Here is a 14422-nt window from a genome sequence, read left to right as displayed (position 1 = left end):
CCCCCCCCCCCGGAATTGTCTCGGCCCTCAGGGCCCCCAGTTGGTGCAGCGCTTCCGCAGCTGACTCATGCTCTGGCCGGCAGCCCTGCGCCCCTCACGGCCGTGCCCCTGCAGCAGCACCAGCAGCAAAGCCACACATGGGATGGGATGAGGGGCTGAGCCCGCAACCCACCCTCTGCTCTGGAGCCCCAGGACACCCTGCTGGAATTTTCTGGACAAAATCGGCCCTCCCGGGGGGTCCTTGGAGGGCCCCTTCCGCCAGGCTTGGGGTAGCTGGGAGGTCTGGGCTGCCAGAGGAAATGGCCTGTAGATAAGGGGCTGCCCTCTCCCTTCCCACCCCTCGGAGCCTTTCCCAGCCACGGCTGCCCTCCCCCAGCAGGGACCCTGGGCTGTTGCCTCCTTGCATCAGATTTATTCCCCCACTTGTAGTTTAGGGGTCCAGCAAGCGAGAAGGGGCCAGATCCTTAGCCCGCAGGCCAGGTGAGGTGGAGAGAGACATGGTGGCCGGCTGGGGGTGGTGGCCAGCTCTTTAGTTGAAATTTCCAATGCCCAGCAACAGGCGCGCCGTGTGCTGGAGCGGCTGCGGTGCCGTCCCATAATGATGGGATAAATCCTTTTCATGTCTTCTTGCACCAAGCCGTTCCCCCACATGGCTGACTGTCTGCGGTGGCAACAGTGCGGATCTCTTTAAAAGAGGGGGAAATCAGCACAAGGGTGGTCTCGGCACTGGAGGACCCTCCCAGCCCGACCACCTGCCTAGCTTTCTGCCTGGCAGGCTCAGCAGCTGGGCTTGTAGAGACGAAAGCTAAAAGCCACCCTCTCGCCCCGAGAGAGCAGGCAGTGAGAACCTTCCCTATATAAGTGGGCAGACCGAGGCACAGAGTGGGGAGCAGCAGGCTGCCCCTCCCGGGCTGTGCTAGGGGCTGGAGTCTGCACTGTCTGGGAGCCCCCCGACCACGGCCCCTTTGTTCAGCTGGTCCGGGGAGAATGGTGAAGTGTGCGTAACGAGAGGTGTAACAAGGCGTTGGAAGTGTCCCCGTGCCGACAGGGCAGTGCTCAACCGTTCTCATTTTGCTGCCTTCAAAAGATGCAGCCTGTTCATGGGGACCCCCTTGTTCATGGGGACCCCCTTAGCTGAGAATCGGAGAATAGAAGGGAGACCACAGAGAAGGGAAGGAAGGCAGTGCTGGGCTAAGTCAGGTCCCTCGATTCCCGCCAGGGGTCTTCTCATTGCTATCCCCCCGCCCCTCTTTGATGGAAAAGTACCAAGAGCAGGTGCTTTTCCCAGGAGCTGCTGCACTGCTCTCTTCCCCGTCTCCCATGTGAGAAGCTGGAAATGGGCGTTTGCCTGGAGGACAGTGGCATTAGGTAGCCTCAGCTCGGCAGATGGGTCTGGGGAGGGGCAGGAGGTCTACTGAACCTCGGTGACCTGGTGCCAGGAAAAGGGGGGACACCAGCAGCCACAGCTTCCTGACTCTGTGACCTTCCACAAGGAAGCCCCTTCAGCTCCCTGAGCCTCGGTTTACTCACTGCACGGTTTAGAGGAGTCGCCTTAGCCTCTCACTCGGCCCCCACTTGGTGAGCATCACCAGTGGTCACCAACAGAGCCATCTAGGCAGCTCCTGCCACCCCCTCCCCACCCAGGCAGCCCCCTCGCCTGCCCCTCAGTACCCCTTTGGCTTCCCTGGAGTTGGGGGTGACAAAGAGGTCTGGTTTTCTGTGCCCCGTAGACGTCCGCCCTTGCACCTCGAACCCCTGTGCCAACAACTCGACCTGTGTGAACCTGGATACCGGTGGCTACAAATGCTCTTGCGCCCCGGGGTACATGGGACCCCACTGCCAGGAGAAGAAGCCTGGGCCCTGCGTGATCAATGGGTAAATATTCCCTCCTGCCCGTGTGATTGGTGAGTGCTGCTTCTGAGTCCTGCTTTACGCCCCCAAAGACCCTTTGCAGCCAAGCCTCTGGGACCTGCCACCTGACAAAAGATGAAGTAAGTGCTCCTGCTGGCAGCCCCGTGGCGGGTGGCCCCAGATTAGGTGTATTCATGGGGACATGTGTCATTTCCATATTTCTTCAAAGGCTCCTGAAGGCGATTTCGTATTCCCTGATGTTCCAGCCTTGGTGTGTGTGAATGGCGGTGGCTTAGGAGGATGGGGAACCACAGCTTGGAGCTGAGGGGTTTTCTAAAGGTGCCAGACCAGGAGGGTAGAGTTAGGCAGGGCTGTCTGTGAAACCCCCTGACCAGATTTTAGGGGGGTTTGCTCAACTAGTGAGCTAGGCAGTTGGGTGTTGGGTGAAGTCTGGGGAGGGAGGTGCCAGGCTGAAGAAGTGGGGACAAGGGGCTGGGGCCAGAACAGGAGGGGGTGGGCGAGCCTGTGGGCCAGGGGCCAGGGGCCCAGCTCTCACTCCTCTCAATGGGGAGGGGGAGGCAGACAGAAGGGCCGCTGTCCTCTGCGCCCCTCCTCGATCCTTTCTGCCCTGAGCCTGTGCTGTCCTGGGGTGGAGCTTAAACTGAGGCCAGGAGACGAGGTCTGGTCCTAGGAGTCCAAAGTAGACCAATCCTGGCCCTGCAGCTGGGGGTGGGCTGGGGTGCCCGCATTCACAGACACCGAAGCTGGAACACAAACTCAGCTTCCCTGGCCCCAGCAACCCAGGGTGGCAGAGGGGACCCAGGGGCCGGGAAACCAGTGTAGACAGGCATTACTGGAGGCCTGGGGGGGCTAAAGGAGGGGGCAAGGCGGTGAAAGGCCATCTCTGCTTATTAGCAGGAAGGGAGAAAACAGAGCAGACCTGCCCACTAGCTTGCATTTCTCTGGGCCTTTGGCCCTGGCATTCCTTCAGAGTCCAGCCCCGCAGTCCGGAGTCTGTTTGTGTTTACAGCTTGTTTCTTCCTGGAGTTTTGGCATTTACCAGATGACAAAGGGCCCACTCCTTTAAAAGCACTTACATTAAATGCTCTGTGTGTTCCGCTTTGAGCAAACAGCTTCGGTCTGCGAGCTGCACTCATTGAACGGGCCCGCTATTAACGCTGCCCGGTGCAGCCCCGGCTGGTGCCAGCAGAGGCGGACGGGGGGAGCCCCTTTAACTGGAGAGCCCCTAAGGGCTCCCGCACAATAGCCTGTGGGCTCAGTCCACGGAAATAAAAGCAGAGTCCGAATAAAGGGAAGGGGTCGTGGTGATAGAGCTAGCAGAGAGAGGCGGGGGGTGGGGGCAGATGGGAGTGAGCGAGCCCCCTGCTCCCTGCACCAACCCCCGGTTATCACGAATGCACCCTCTCCCAGCCTCAGTTTCCCCATCTGTCCAGTGACTAATCGTCCGGCCTCTGGTTGGAGAGGTGACGTGAGAAGTGAAAGGAGTTGGGCCACCTGGCGTGGGAGGTCAGGTGTTCGGGGTTGGCAGCGTGTGGTGGGGTGAGGTGTGCCCCTTACTTGGGGGTGCGCCCCACCCTGGAACAGAACTGTGAGCTGCTGGCAGGTGGGGCTCGCCTCCTGCCTGCCTTCTGTCCTCGCCCAGCCCAGAGGGAGGGCCCTTACCTGTCCCCTGTTGTGTTTCAGTTCCCCTTGCCAGCACGGAGGCACCTGCGTGGACGATGAGGGCCGGGCCTCCCATGCCTCCTGCCTGTGCCCCCCTGGCTTCTCAGGCATCTTCTGCGAGATTGTGGCCAACAGCTGCACCCCCAACCCGTGCGACAACAATGGTGTCTGCACCGACATTGGGGGCGACTTCCGCTGCCGCTGCCCCGCCGGCTTCATCGACAAGACCTGCAGCCGCCCGGTGACCAGCTGCGCCAGCAACCCATGCCAGAACGGGGCCACCTGCCTGCAGCACGCCCAGGTGAGCTACGAGTGTCTGTGCAAGCCCGAGTTTACAGGTCCCACCTGCACCAAGAAGCGTGCGCCCAGCTCCCAGCAGGTCACCCGCCTGCCCAATGGCTACGGGCTGACCTACCGCCTGACCCCTGGAGTGCACGAGCTGCCCGTGCCGCAGCCCGAGCACCGTATCCTGAAGGTGTCCATGAAGGAGCTCAACAAGAGCTCCCCATTGCTCACCGAGGGCCAGGCCATCTGCTTCACCATCCTGGGCGTGCTCACCAGCCTCGTGGTGCTGGCCACCGTGGGTATCGTGTTCATCAACAAGTGCGAGGCCTGGGTGTCCACCCTGCGCTACAATCATATGCTGCGCAAGAAGAAGAACTTGCTCCTGCAGTACAACAGCGGGGAGGATCTGGCGGTCAACATCATCTTCCCCGAGAAGATCGACATGACCACCTTCAACAAGGAGGCTGGCGACGAGGAGATCTAAGCCGCATCCCCACGGGCCCCTCTATATTCTCGGGGTTCCGCAGAGCTCGCTCTATGCGGTCTGTCCTAATCTTTGTGGTGGAATTTGCTATCTTTTGTGTTGAATCTGGTGAACGCTATGCTTACATATATTGTCTTTGTGTTGCTGTGTGAAAAACGCAATGCCTGGCAAACCCTCTTTCTCCCCATTAATGCATGATATATAAACAAAATAAGAATTTCAACTTAAAACAAGTAAAAGATATAAGCATGTTATTCTAAACATAAATTACAAAATATCAAAAATACCAAAAAAAAACATGGTAACAGGACCAGGACTTGGTGCCGATATCCCTCTCCGAGGGGCCTCGGCTGCAGTCCTCGTGAAACCGTTACGAGTGTTGTGCACGACCAATCACTGTGACAAGAGCTCAAATCTCTTTCGTTCGTTAATTCTCACACGCCACATCCGACTCGCACTCATGGCAACTTTCCAACACTGCAACCCTTAGATCTTTCTGGATGTTTTGAGGTTTTGCAGAGTGCAGCGGCTGCGTGTCAGGCAGAGAGAGCGCCCTAGGATGGTTGGCTGCTGGGGGGCCGGGACCCTGTCCCAGCCCTGCCACTAACTTGCTGTAAGATCCTTGGCGAGCTCCCTTTCCTCCTGGGCCTACCCCTTCCGCCCTCTTAAGGAGGGGCTGGAAGGCAATCCATCAAGATCCTCTCTCGCTTAAAAATTTGGAACGAAGGATGCGAACCCAAAGGGTTCTCAGCTCTTAAAAAGCAGGGCCTGATTAAGACCAGGTCTCATCCCAGGGTCTGAAAGGTTTCGGCCTATCCTGGAAACTCACTTGATGTGTTGGAATCAGTCTGAACTGCATTTCTCAACGTGGGCGGGCCTTGTGGCCCGCCCGAGTTTGGAAGAAGAGAAGCAGTTGGCCCCTTCGAGTCACAGTGTACGATTTGGGGTTGCCATGGAGGCAGCCCCCTAAAGCCTCAACACTCTTCCTGCCTCCTTACCCCTGTAGGTTAGCGAGCGCCCTTGAACTTTCAATGCACTTTGAACCACAAGTGCCGCTGGCACAGTCTGAGCAGCAGCGCAGCCCTCTCCAAGGTTTTAGCAGGGTTTTAGTGGAAATTGTCCCCTGTGAAGTGTGTCCCAGTTGTGTGGTGAACGTGGTAGAAGACTTGAGCTATCCAGTCATGAGTTTACAGTTGTGTTGCTGAGCTAATAACCCTCAGATCCCCAAAGACCTAGCCAGCTTCCGAATTACGGATTTGCCTTTTTTTTAATAAAAAAAGAGCAACTATCTATTTTTTTGGAAAAGTAGAAGGATATGGGACAGAGCTCTGTTTGGCTTTCCAGCTCTTGGGCTGGGCAGCTAAACAGCCCTTGGGTACCAGTTAGTAATATTTTGCTTCTTGAATTCTTTAGATAGGAGTCTGTGTACCTTAGCTTTACTGAGTGTTGCCTGCCGTGTTTATTGCTGCGAATATTTCTGCGTCATCTTCCTCATCTCCAACATTCGAATCACGGTCACTCCACACACACAGAAGTCACTGTCACCCAGCCATCAGTCATCCGAGTCGCCGTCATAAATCAGCCATTGACTCCATCACCCCTCAGCCCCTGGGCCCCCCCTGCCCCAAGTCCCTGCATCCTGACCCAAAGCTCCTATCACCTCCCCTAAGCGCCCAGCTCCCATCACTCCTTGGCTTGTATCACTGCCCCCACCCAAGCCCCTCCCTACCCTCTTCACCACGTCCCTGATGACACCCCAACTCCCGTCACCCTCACTGCCCCGCCTCCACTCTTGCCACTCAGCCCCTCCCCAGTCTCACAGAGCGCCTTCCCCAGCCCTTCCGCAACCTCCCCCCCAGGGGTCACCCTCCCTCCCAAAGGCCAGTCACCCAGTCCACCGTCACGTCACCGTCGCTGCCAGGCCCCCTCCTACCCCAGAGCTCCCGTCACCGTCACTCTTTGGCCCCTCCCCGCCCCGCCCCAGGCCCCTCCCCACCTTCCCCCCAAACCCCTGGCTTCCCTACCCTGAGCCTCCGAGAACCTCCCCACAAGGCCCCCGCCCTTCTTCCCCCGAATCATAATCTCATCTCATTTTGAGTTTGTTTTAAGAAATAAAAATTTAAAAAAGACAAAAAAAAAAAAGAACTGTTGGTATGTGTCGGGCGGGCGTCTGGCACCCCGCCTGGCCTCTCTCAGCGTGAGACCCCGAACGAGTCTGTTAACGGTCTGTCCTCAGTTTTCCCAAAGACTAAATTCTCCTATCGGACGAAATGACCAAATTCTCGACTCGATTCCGATCTCAATGCTGTAGAGAAAAGCCACGCCCCCTGACGACAAAGCAACAGGGCCCGTTGTCTGTCCGCCACTTAACAGACGACGGTTTGCATCAGTCCATCCGTTCATCCACCACCCATCCCATCTGGAAGCATTTCCGCGTACCTGCTGAGTGCAAGGCAGTGTGCGGGGAGCTGCGGGGCGTGCAGGGCGAGGGGGGCCGTCTGGGAGAAGGGCGGACACGCAAGTGTCCCCAGAAACCCAGCAGTGCAGGTAAAATACCGTGGGAGTCAAAGATCAGTCGTGAGCAGGTTGCCTCCCTTAGAGCAAGGCCATCTCACCTTCCCACGGGACAAAATCTTTATTACCAGCACCCAATGAGGCCGCCCCTCCAAATTCAACAGTGCCCACCCCCACGCACCCTCGTAAGATCTGAGCAGCGTTACAGCCTCGCCGCGGTCTTCACGCCATGCAGAAGCGGTCCATTCCATGTGATGTGGGCCCACCATATTCTGCTGAGAGTGTTGGGATTTCGGACCGCCCAAGCACACCTCGGCGTGTTTGGAGTAGTATGTAGTTTACGTCTCAAACGGAGAAGCTCAAAGATAGCTGTCAAAGACATGTTCACTAATTCGGTCCCCCCAAATTGAGAGGAGTAGGAGTGGTGATTTTTCTGTAACCAAAATATCTAAAAATGTCATTGACGCTCTTTTTAGCTTTCCCGTTTTCCAGCAACCAGACATGCAAAAAAACCTTTGTTTATTGAAAAATAAACAAAAAAGGGCTACTACTGTGTGTCCGTCTCTTTGATTTCCTGGGCAATGGGCTAAACTTGTCTCCACCTTTAGACCTGGCAGGAGGGTTCTGGGTACCGCCCCCAACTCTGCCGACTCCCCCCTTTCCCTGTGGCAAGCAGCACTGGGGCAAAGGGGTGTGCCCACCCAGCCCAGTATGCTCCCTCACCCCAGACCACACTCTGGGACTCGGGCACTGGAATGCCCTGCCCCAGTGGTCCCGAGACCACCTCCAGGGGCAGCCTCTTCCCTGCATCCTCTCCCAAGGGGGGCACAGGGGTGGCTGTTTGTGGTGGTAGGGACAGCACTGGGATACGGGGTGAGGGTGGAGGGCCACCATGTTCCAGCCCTGAACTCCGAGGAGTTGAGAATGCCGTGCTGGCATCAGGCCTCCTGAGCTTGAGGGTAGGTCAAGGCGAGAGGAGAGAACATGATTTGGGTAACATTTAGGTCGGCTGACAACCTTGTCAGCAAGAGAGGCATATGGACCCCCATGTATACCCCTGACTTGGGACCATACGTGTTATGAGGGACTCACCTCCAGCCTTGGGGTCCGGGGCCTGTTTGCTCAGCAAATCCCCCCTTAAGTTCCTATGGAACGCCTGACAGCCTGTGCCCATCCCCCAGGGCAACAGAGCCCCAGTGCAGGCCCTCGGCCCTGCTGGCCCTGGAGGCGGCCTGGCCTTTGGTGTGGAGCTCCACCCCCGCGTCCTTCCTGCAGCCTGTCCTTCTGCTGTGGCCTTTCCTGAGTGAGGTCACCAGCACTGCCCCCCAAGTGCCTCAGCCAGGACCCGGTGTCCCCTGACCTTCCCCTTTCTCTCTCATCCACCCCAGTGACCCGGCACCAAGTCGGCTCTTTCTACTTCCTGCCCATCTCCCCCTGCCCTAGGCAGCCACTGTAGGGTATGGGAGCCCCCCATTCTCCCCTCCCTGCTGCTCTGGTCTCCTCATCCCTGCCCAGGCCGCCTCAGCTGCGGAGAGGCCTCTTCAACACAGCAGAGCACAGGAAGGAGAGATGAAATCCCTGAGATGGAGGTCATGATTATAACAATAAGATAATGTTGTGTTATAAATCTTGAAATGTCTATAAAAGGAATGAATTCTCAAGGAAAGTAGTAATTACCAAAACTCCTCACTGTGACCAGCAGGAATGGAGCAATAACCAGGAAGGACCAGTGTCACCTGTCTTGGGGTCCCAGCATTTGGGAGCGGGTTCCTGCATACTTGGAGGGAACGGGGGTTAGTCAGGCCTGCTTCAGAGTCAAGGGGGAAAAATGATCAGGATCTCCCCATTCACTTCTTATAGCTGGGAGAGCCCCAATACCCAAACCTGACAGTGTGAACGAAAGGAGAGGAAGACCACCATCCTCGCTCCTGAGCAGAGAAGCAAAAATCAAATAAACAACTTTATTGGGATGAATCCAATAGAACAGCAGCAAATCAAAAACAGACAGATGTTAACACACTCACTCACACACCATGGTCCAGTAGAGCATTTTCCAGGAAAGCAAGCTGGATTTCACATAACTACACGTATAAAGACAGTGCTCCTTGGATGTCCAGGAGGGAGGACATCATGGGGGACCACCTAGTCTCTCTGCTACCCAACCTGCAGTCAGGCAGGTGAGCTGGCTGAAGAGACTATGAGGAATGAATGAGCCAGCAAGGAGCAGGACCTTCAATAGCTGCAGGGAGCTCATCACAGGAGGCTGGGCTGGCAGAGGTGAGGCGGCTGGAAAAGCGGAATCCAGACCTGGGAACTGTGGGGGGCGTGGGAGGGGGCTGTGCTGCTCTGCTGTGTGGGAGTGTGGGGGGTGAGGGAGGCTCAGGATAAAGAAGATCCAAAGAGGGGTAGGTGGAGGCTAGGAGGGCCTCTTCCTCCTAACCCTAAGGATAGATCGGGGTGGGCTGTGAGCTTGAGGGCCCTTGTGGCCGTGCCTCAAGGGGAAAGACCCAGTGAATTCCAAGCAGAGAAAGAGGCACAGATGGGGCAGAGGGATGGAAGGGTCCTGAAGGAAGCTGAGAAGAAGGGAGCAGGGCATGATGGGAAGGGGGAGGTCCACGGGTCTGAATGTCGGTCAGGGCCTTGTCCAGTGGAGACCACCGGGCCGCTTAAGGCAGGAGCTCGGTCCACAGATAGCTGGGGTAGCCAGGCCTCTTATAGATAAGCCATTTATCTGCTCAGGCCTGTAGCTTTCTTTTCTTTAACGACTCTCTCCACAGCTGGAGTGGGGGAGAACATTTAACCTCCACATTACCCATCCAAGGGCCCCAGCCTCGCTTACTTAAATGCAGCCTCCTGCTCACAGGAAAAAGAAGGGAGAAGCCCAGCCCCAGGTTGCAGCTGTGGAGGAGGAGCGAGATCCCGCTAACGCAGAGCTGCCTCACTGCTCGGCCCTGCCTGCCGAGAAGGTACATATGATAAGCTGTGGGCCCTGCTGTGTCGTAACCACAGTGAATTTGCAAACTTCAACCCTGAAATGAGACAGAAGACAAATACATAATATAGATTTATATATTATCTAGATGCCAGAGGGGAATTTAAAAATTAAATTAAACTTAATTTTTTTTAATTTTTAAATTTAAAAATTAGCATACATTACTAATTTTTAGCAAAATCTTAGCAAACTAGGAAGAAGTACATATCTCCTTAATATCATAAAGAACTTCTATCTTAAACTGATGTTAAGTGTCATAAAAAAAAACAAACTAACAGCCAGAAGGCAGAAGGGGACAAGGAAGCTGGTGATAGGGAACCCCAGGTTGAGTAAGGATAGTGTTGATGTGAGATTGTTAACCATTGTCATAGGGCAACATGTGTACTAACTGTTAAATGAGAAACTATTTTGTTCTGTAAGCCTTCATCTAAAGTGAGAATAGCAGCACAATTGGAAGAGCGTAGTCGATGTCACTGAACTGTGCATGTAGAAATTTTTGAAATGGTGTATCTTTGGCTATGTATATTTTCACCAAAAAAAAAGTCGAGAAGGGAGAGGGTTGACATGTTGTGGGGTTGTTAACCGATGTCATAAAACAATATGTGTACTACTGTTTCATGAGAAACTATTTGTTCTGTAAGCCTTCACCTGAAGTACAATTTTAAAAAAAACAAACAAAAACACCAAACCCATTGCCCTTGGGTTGATTCTGACTTATAAGGGGAGGCTGGTGTACTCGAACTGCCGACCTTTTGGTTAGCAGCCGAGCTCTTAACCACTGCACCACCAGGCCTCTGTTAAGCATCATACTGATCATTAAAAGCCAAAGGGAAGGGAGGCCCTATAATACACAGCTGTTAGTTAAGGGCACTGGTTTTAGAATCAGAGAGAGGGGTGGCTTTACATTTGGTTCTGTCCCTCAGACCACCTAACATCTTCCTGTCTGTTTCCTCCTCTGCAAAAGATCAGATACAGAGACAATTAGTATCACTACTGTTTCGGAATTTGTAGCCACTATAATACGACAAGAAAAAACAAGACATGAGATACAACTATTAGAAAGGTGATTGAGTGGTTATTAACGATGGTACTAATGCCTTCCAAGAAAACTCAAGAGCATGACCAGAAGACCTAAGGTAAGAAGTCAGTAACATAGCACATATATTCCATATACACCAACACCTACAAACCCATAAAACCAGAAAAACCAAACCCACTGCCGTTGAGTCTATTCTGACTCATGGTGACCCATGTGTAAGTGTAGAAATGCTCCATAGGGTTTTCTTGGCTGTAATCTTTACAAAAGCAGATCTGTGGTGCCTCTGGGTGGTTTTGAACTGCTAACTTTTGGGTTAGTTGTTGAGTGCAAATCATTTGTGTCACGCAAGGACCTACATACCATAACAACCTGTTAAAGATATAATGATCTGAGTTATAAAGACTCAATACCATAAAGATGTCAGTTGTTCTGAAAATTAATTTATAAGTTTAATGCAATGAATTTGCATTATATCACTAGACAACATGACTATAAAGTTTATCTGAAAAAATTAAGAGGTGAGAATAACCAAGAAAAAAATAATGACGTGGCAACTTACACCATCAGTAAGACGGAAGCTACAAAAATAAAAACGGTGTGTCTCGGGGCTGACACAGAGCAGACACTTAGCACTGGTTTTCTGACTGGGAGGATATATGAATGAAAGCATGAATGATAGCTTTAGAGGGAATCTAGATCCCCAGTTTTCTCACCTCCTTATTTACAAATGTGAAAACTGAGGCCAAAAGGATGACTAGCTTAAGGCAGTGGCTCCCAAGTGGAACAATTTTTTCCCCCGGGGAGGCATTTGGCGATGTCTAGAGACATTTTTGGTTGTCAAAACTGGGTCCGTGCTACTGGCGTCTGGTGGGTAGAACTAGAGATGTTCCTAAACACCCTACAAAGCACAGGACAACTCCCATTACAAAGAATTATTTCGTCCAAAATGTCAATAGTTCCCAGGTTGAAAACCCCCAGCCTAGTTGCTAGAGCTGGGCTGGGACTATTAAGTACAATAGTACACAACAATGTGTCAGGCATCATGCTGAGTACTTTATTATTATTATTTTTGAATTCATAAACTAGGTATATTTCTTTTTTTATATTGTACTTTAGATGAAGGTTTACAGAACAAACTAGCTTCTCATTAAACAATTAGTACACATATTGTTTTATGACATTGGTTAACAACTCCACGACATGTCAACACTCTCCTTTCTTGACCTTGGGTTCCCTATTACCAGCTTTCCTGTCCCCCTCCTGCCTTCTAGTCCTTGCCCCTAGGCTGATGTGCCCCTTTAGTCTCGTTTTGTTTTATGGGCCTGTCTAATCTTTGGCTGAAGGGTGAACCTCAGGAGTGACTTCATTACTGAGCTAAAAGTGTGTCTGGGGACCATCCTCTCAGGATTCTCCAGTCTCTGCCAGGCCAGTGAGTCTGGTCTTTTTTGTGTGAGTTAGAGTTTTGTTCTACATTTTTCTCCAGCTCTATCCAGGACACTATCGTGATCCCCATCAGAGCAGTCAGTGGTGGTAGCTGGGCATCATCTCGTTGTACAGGACTCAGTCTGGTGGAGGCCGTGGTAGCTGTGGTCTATAAGTACTTTACACTAATCTTTCCCTTGTATCTTTAGTGTTCTTCATTCTCCCTTGCTCCCAAAGGGATGAGACCAGTGGAGTGTCTTAGATGGCTGCTCACGGGTTTTTAAGATCCCAGACACTACTCACCAAAGTAGAATGTAGAACATTTCCTTTATAAACTATGTTATGCCAATTAAGCAAGATGTTCCCCCAGACCATGGTCCCCACAGCCCTCAGCCCAACAATTCAGTCACTCAGGGAGTGTGGATGTGTCTATGGAGCTTCCATGTACAAGTTACACGAGCTTCCTTGTACAAGTTGTGCTGGCTTCCCCAGAACTGTGTACTGTCTTACCCTTCACCAAAGTTACCAATTATCTACTGTCTTATTTAGTGTTGTTCCATCCCCACCCCTCCCCTCCTTCGTATAGCTATCAAAGATTGTTTCTTCTTGTGTGTAAACCTTTTCAAGAATTTTTACAGTAATGGTCTCATACAATAGTTGTCCTTTTGTCATTGACTTATTTTGCTCAGCATAATGCTGTCTAGATTCATCCATGTTATGAGACGCTTTGGAGATTCATCATTGTTCTTTATCGTTGCGTAGTACTCCATTGTGTGTATGTACCATAGTTTATTTATCCATTCATCTGTTGATGGGCATCTAGATTGTTTCCATCTTTTTGCTATTGTGAACGATGCTGCAATGAACATGGGTGTGCATAAGTCTATTCATGTGACGCCTCTTAGTTCTCTAGGATATATTCCTAGGAGTGGGATTGCTGGATCATACGGTATTTCTATTTCTAGCTTTCTAAGGAAGCACCATATCACTTTCCAAAATGGTTGTATCATTTTACATTCCCACCAGCAGTGCATAACAGTTCTGATCTCCACTCAGCCTCTCCAACATTTGTTATTTCCAGTGTTTTTGATTCATGCCAATAATGGCGGGGTGAGATGGTATCTCACTGTGGTTTTGATTTGCATTTCTCGAATGGCTAGTGATCGCGAGCAATTTCCTCAAGTGTCTGTTAGCCACTTGAATGTCTTCTTTGGTGAACTGTCCGTTTCCTTTGTCCGTTTTTTAATTGGATGATCTGTCTTTTCGTTGTAGAGGTGCTAAATTTTCCTGTAGATTTTAGAGATTAGATCTTTGTCGGATTTGTCATAGCCAAACATTTTTTCCCTGTCTGTAGGTTCTCTTTTTACTCTTTTGGTGATGTCTTTTGATGAGCATAAGTGTTTAATTTTTAGAAGATCCCAGTTATCTAGGTTATCTTCTGGCGTTTGTGTGTTGTTAGTTCTGGTTTGTATCCTGTTAATGCCATGTATTGGGCCTCTAGCGTTGATCCTATTTTTTCTTCTATGAACTTTATAGTTTTTGGCTTTAAATTTAGGTCTTTCTTTGATCCATTTTGAATTAGTTTTTGTGTAGGATGTGAGGTATGGGTCCTGTTTCATTTTTTTTTTGCAGGTGGACATCCAGTTTTGCCAGCACCATTTGTTAAAGAGACCGTCTTCTCCCCATTTCATGGACTTTGGGCCCTTGTCGAAGATCAGGTGACCATAGGTGGATGGATTTATATCTGGGTTCTCAATTCTGTTCCATTGGTCAATGCATCTGTTGTTGTACCAGTACCAGGCTGTTCCGACTACCGTAGTTGTATAGTAGGTTCTGAGGTCAGGTAGTGTGAGTCCTCCTACTTTATTCTTCTTCTTCAATAGTGCTTTACTTATCCAGGGCTTCTTCCACTTCCATATAAAGTTAATCATTAATTTTTCCATCTCTTTAAATAGTATTTGGTATTTGGATTGGGATTGCATAGTATTTATAAATTGCTTTGTGTAGAACTGTCATTTTCACAGTGTTGAGTCTACATATCCGTGAGCATGGTATGTTTTTCCATTTATGTAGATCTCTTTGGGTTTCTTGCAGTAGTGTTTTGTAGTTTTCTTTGTATAGGTCTTTTACATCCCTGGTTAGATTTATTCCT

At 51.3% G+C, this 14422-nt stretch overlaps 1 protein-coding gene across 1 annotated transcript in view; it reads left to right on the top strand.

Annotated features, from left to right (window-relative positions):
• Positions 1-4445, top strand: part of DLK1 (delta like non-canonical Notch ligand 1) — a 7690-nt gene extending 3245 nt beyond the window's left edge. The window contains exons 4-5 of the mRNA XM_004376721.2: positions 1731-1875; positions 3556-4445. Coding sequence (XP_004376778.1) covers positions 1731-1875; positions 3556-4303 — 893 coding nt within the window. The 3' untranslated portion in view covers positions 4304-4445. The remainder of the gene's footprint in view (positions 1-1730; positions 1876-3555) is intronic.
• The last annotated feature ends 9977 nt before the right edge of the window (positions 4446-14422 follow it).

This window comes from Trichechus manatus, unplaced genomic scaffold (assembly GCF_000243295.1).
Source record: "Trichechus manatus latirostris isolate Lorelei unplaced genomic scaffold, TriManLat1.0 scaffold00045, whole genome shotgun sequence".
NCBI lineage: Eukaryota > Metazoa > Chordata > Mammalia > Sirenia > Trichechidae > Trichechus > Trichechus manatus.
This window is presented reverse-complemented; position numbering and strand designations above follow the sequence as displayed.